The sequence below is a fragment of the Gossypium hirsutum genome, chromosome D06 (genome assembly GCF_007990345.1).
Source record: "Gossypium hirsutum isolate 1008001.06 chromosome D06, Gossypium_hirsutum_v2.1, whole genome shotgun sequence".
In the NCBI taxonomy this organism is placed as follows: Eukaryota; Viridiplantae; Streptophyta; class Magnoliopsida; order Malvales; family Malvaceae; genus Gossypium; species Gossypium hirsutum.
The window spans coordinates 41782529-41786979 of record NC_053442.1 but is presented as its reverse complement, the minus strand read 5'-3'; the positions used below and the strand labels follow the sequence as shown (position 1 = coordinate 41786979).

At 34.8% G+C, this 4451-nt stretch overlaps 1 protein-coding gene across 1 annotated transcript; it reads left to right on the top strand.

Annotated features, from left to right (window-relative positions):
• Positions 1–3297: 3297 nt before the first annotated feature.
• Positions 3298–3720, top strand: LOC121218412 (tropomyosin-like). The gene has a single exon (XM_041095586.1). It carries the CDS (start codon positions 3298–3300, stop codon positions 3718–3720), a length of 423 nt encoding a protein of 140 aa, XP_040951520.1.
• The last annotated feature ends 731 nt before the right edge of the window (positions 3721–4451 follow it).

The window sequence follows — 4451 nt, the reverse complement described above, 5'->3', positions numbered from 1 at the left end:
ATTTATTTGTGACTATTGTGTTAATATATTAATTAGTTTTATGTTATTCTAACTTTATTTTTATTTCATATATATATATACATATATGCATTATGCCCGTACATATATATATTTTTATATTTTATAATATTTACCTATACCTACATACATATCTATATATATTTCATTTTCATAAATATATATATATTCTTACATATTCTTTATACTTCTAAAATATACATTTTGTTTATATTCTTTACATTTTATAATTCATATATTTACCTACATATATATATATATTTATATTTTATATTTGATGATTGTTATATACATATACATGTATGTACATACATGCTTACATATATTTTCATGCATAATAGTTTTAAATATGTGTACATGCATATGTTTTTCATATTTTCATAATTTATACATATACATATATCTTTTAGATTTTTGTAATTTTGTTAATTTTGTTAATTTATTTATTTATGTGTCTATTATCGTCATTTTTCTTGCTTTAGTTTTTACCTGTTTATTATTTGTTATTGTGTCTGCATGATTGTTTTTTTTGTTGGTCTTATTATTTATTTATCTTTTGTTTTGCTCGCGTTATTTTACTTACATTATCATCATTATCATTATTTTACATCCATTTTTACTCGGATTTATCAAAAATGAAAATTTTCAAAATAAAAGCAATACTCGGTATTTAGGATCTTCGAGAGAATTGAACTCTAACATATTAGGTTCCAATTTTTTTTTTGTTGGATCTAAATAATAAAGGGTGCTCTTTAAAACAAAAACTCAAATAAAAAGCTCAGTATCGACAATTCAATACGTTGTGTCCTAACGCATTGGATATGACATGTTGTTTTCTCGAGACGAGGATTTTTCAAAATAAATGCGATATTCAATGTTTAATATTTTGAGAAATTGTGTCCTAATGTATTGGATTGCAATTTTTCATACGACCTAAACAATTGAATACCCTTTTTAATTTTATTGTGCAAGTTTTTAGACAAGTTCATTTCTGAAGAGGTAAAATATCGTGCCCTAACGCGTTGGTGGTGACATTTTCTCTTTCTAAAATGAGAGGATCTTAACTTGTAACTTGATTTATATAAGTTTTCTTTTAAAAAATAAGGATCGTATTTTAAAATTCTTCAAATTTTTCAATTTTCGACATAAAGACACTAACTAATCAACTAGGTACCAATTTTGGGCGTTACGAGGGTGCTAATCCTTCCTCGTACATAGCCAACTCCCGAACCTGTTTTTCTGAATTTCGTGGACCAAAATCTTTGTTTTAATAAAATTAAAATTTTTATTAAAAATAACCACTTTTACGAGGTGACCTGATCACACCTTATCAAAAAGGATTGGTGGCGACTCCCGTTTTTCGTTTTCATTTTTCAAAACCTAAGTCGACCCTGTTTTATCAAAAAAATTTGTGTCAACAGCTTGGCGACTCTGCTGGGGATTTTAAATAAGAGAGTTAAGCCACGAGTTGATTATTTTTTGTCTTTTTGTTAAAAATTGAAATTTTGATTTAAAGATACGATCCTTTCATTGCATTGCATTCGTCTTCATTACAATTTTCATCGTTGTGGTTTATAATTACTGTGTTGGTTCAAATTTTGGTATCCTTCTACACATTGCATTGCATGACCTTTGGTCACACCCTTTTAAGTGGGAGTGAGAAACTATTCCTTCGTGAGGTTTTCACCTCCGTGCAGGATAGTGGATCGCTTCCGGGATACATCTGTACCTATGTCTTCGTGAGATTCTCATCTTCGTGCAGCCATAGGGAAATGTATTCCCCTAAACCGAACTCGGTCTAAATGAGCCTACAATGGGTGAAGATCGAAGAATCTGTTGGTTCGGGTACTCTTACTTTAGAGATAAACCTCATGTAGTGAACCTTAGGATCTCACCCTAGGTAAAACTACACCGAACCCTAGAAGATACCCAAATATGTGTTTTATTATTTCTAGATTGTATGTTTATACCTGATACTGACTTTTTGTGTTTGCTTTGGATGTATGACATTTTTAACTACATGACATTTCATCATAAAATACGTTGGTTCATATTCGGTTTCTAGATAGAAAGCTTGTCATGAAAAAGGGGTTTCTTGATAAGGTGGAAGATAATGCGGCTGTCCGAATTTGGTCAGAAATGACGCAGCAAGAGAAAGGTGATAGTTTGGTTGAAAGATATATATCAAAATTATGGGACTTTACCCATATTAGCGTAACTCAGAACAATTTGCAAGAGTTGAGGAAAATTTGGGACCAGTGGATTGAAGAGGTCACACAGCTATTCTATTCCAATTATGGGGATTTGTCGTACCTGCTAGATATCAAGGTAGACAAACACATGTTCCGGGCTCTTGCGCAATTTTGAAACCCCACCTACAGTTGTTACACATTCAAAAAAGTCGACTTAGTGCCTACGGTAGAAGAATACATGGCTTTACTTTGGTGTGTGAAAATTCAAGTCGACAAAGTTTACTGGAAAGCTGTAAATCCACCGACCTTTCTAAAGAAGTTGATGAACATAACAGGGATGAGTGGGCAATGGGTTACAGCCCGAATCAAACAAAAGGGGGATAACAAGTGCATTTCTTGGAGGAATTTGAAAGATGTAGTTCTGATACACCCGGATATGAAAAAGAGGGTAGATATCTTTGCCTTGAACATATACGGCTTGGTTATTTTCCCCAAGGCCTTGGGACATGTTGATGAGGCAGTCACTGACTTCTTCGACCGTCTTGATAAAGGGGTTACACCGGTTCCAACAATTTTGGCAGAAACATTCAGGTCACTTAATACTTGTCGGTGAGTGGGTGAGGGTGGATTCATCGAATGTGCACAGCTATTACTCGCGTGGTTCCGTAGTCATTTTTGGAAAGTTGATAAGGTTTCGTATCAGGTTTTCTCTAAAAACTATTCGCCACTGAAGGAGGTAGTAGCTACACCGATGAGGGATGACATCTCAATAGAAAAGTGGATAGCAATTCTTCAGAACCTGCAAGAAGAGGACATTGAGTGGAAAGCCCCGTGGTTGCTTCCGGATGAAATTTTGTATCGGTCCGAAGATTTTGACTCGGTCCCTCTGCTTGGAATCTGGGGAGCTGTTGGTTATGCTCTGTTGTTAGTGCTCAGACAATATAGGTTAAGACAGTTTATACCCGCAACCCAGAGATTAGCTGAGTGTGAATTTTTGTACAGGGAGGATGGTTACAAAAAGAAGATTCGAGAGATGACCAATGCTTAAAAACAAATTCATCGAATGAAGAGATTCTCTATAGGACCAATGACAACTCCTGAGTATAATGACTGGTGGGATAGAAGAATAAATGATAACATCCCCAAGCCAAGTCACAAAAATAGTCAGCTGATAGAGGAGCATTTACGAGTCGTCCCTTCTGAATTAGAAATCATGAAGCAAGATTTTGAAAGGAGAAATGCAGAATTAGAAAAGAAGATGGAGCAAATGGAGAAAGAGAATATGAACTTGAGATTAGACGCAGATGTTCAAAAACTCGAGGTAGAAAGATTAAGAAAGGGAAAAGCTAAGGCTGAAAAGGATCTAGATAGCTTGAAAGTATATTACAAAAAGTTACTGTTATCAATGAGAACTACCGGGTTGGGAAAAACTTCGGAGCAGTGGCGCAAAGAGATTCAAGAAGAAAAGAACAAGGCCGATAGATGGGAAAGGATGTTCCAAGAAGTCTAAGCACAAAATGAGGCTCTAAAGAAGAGTTTGTCAGAGAACCAAAAGGAAAAGGGCAAACTAGAAAACAGAGTGACTGAGTTAGAAGGATCGCTCCATCGGCATCGAAATCAGAACTCTGTAATAGAATTGAGAGCAAGCTTAAATAGAATTGAAGAAATGAAAGAAAGAATAGAAGAGTTAGAAACAGCATTGCAAAATTACGAGACCCGGATCAAGTACTTGGAAGCTAATGAAGATTGTCAGAATGAGCAACTGCACTACTTTTAGAACCAAGTTAGAGATAGAAATCATATTATGCGAGAAGTCGTAATTCAAATCCGGGAGGTAGCTGATCATCTGCAGACTTTGGCAGCGCAAGCTGATGTGTTGAGCGTGAAGTACGAGTTGGAGTCAAGTCGAGGACAAGAGTTAGTCTCTTTACTTAAGAAGATTAGACTTCTGAGTACTAGGGCTAAGTCGTATCCGTAATCCACCTTAAGTAAAGAAGTTTGTTTTCTAGTAAAGTTTTCAAGATAAAATTGAATTAGAACTAACGCCTTTTTTGCATTCATTTCATTCATTTCATTCATTGCATTAAAAGACCCTAATTGAATAAAATTATTTCAGTTAACTTGGAAAACCGACACCCCTATGGTACTCATGCAACATCAAAGAACATGGACCAAAGATTAGAAAAGCTTGAACAACTCCAAAAAGAGATGCAAGACAAAATGCAAGAGCGGTTGGAAAAA

Bases quoted from the DNA above. Each gene is read 5' to 3' on its own strand.
- LOC121218412 (XM_041095586.1), top strand. From the start codon at position 3,298: ATGACAACTCCTGAGTATAATGACTGGTGGGATAGAAGAATAAATGAT.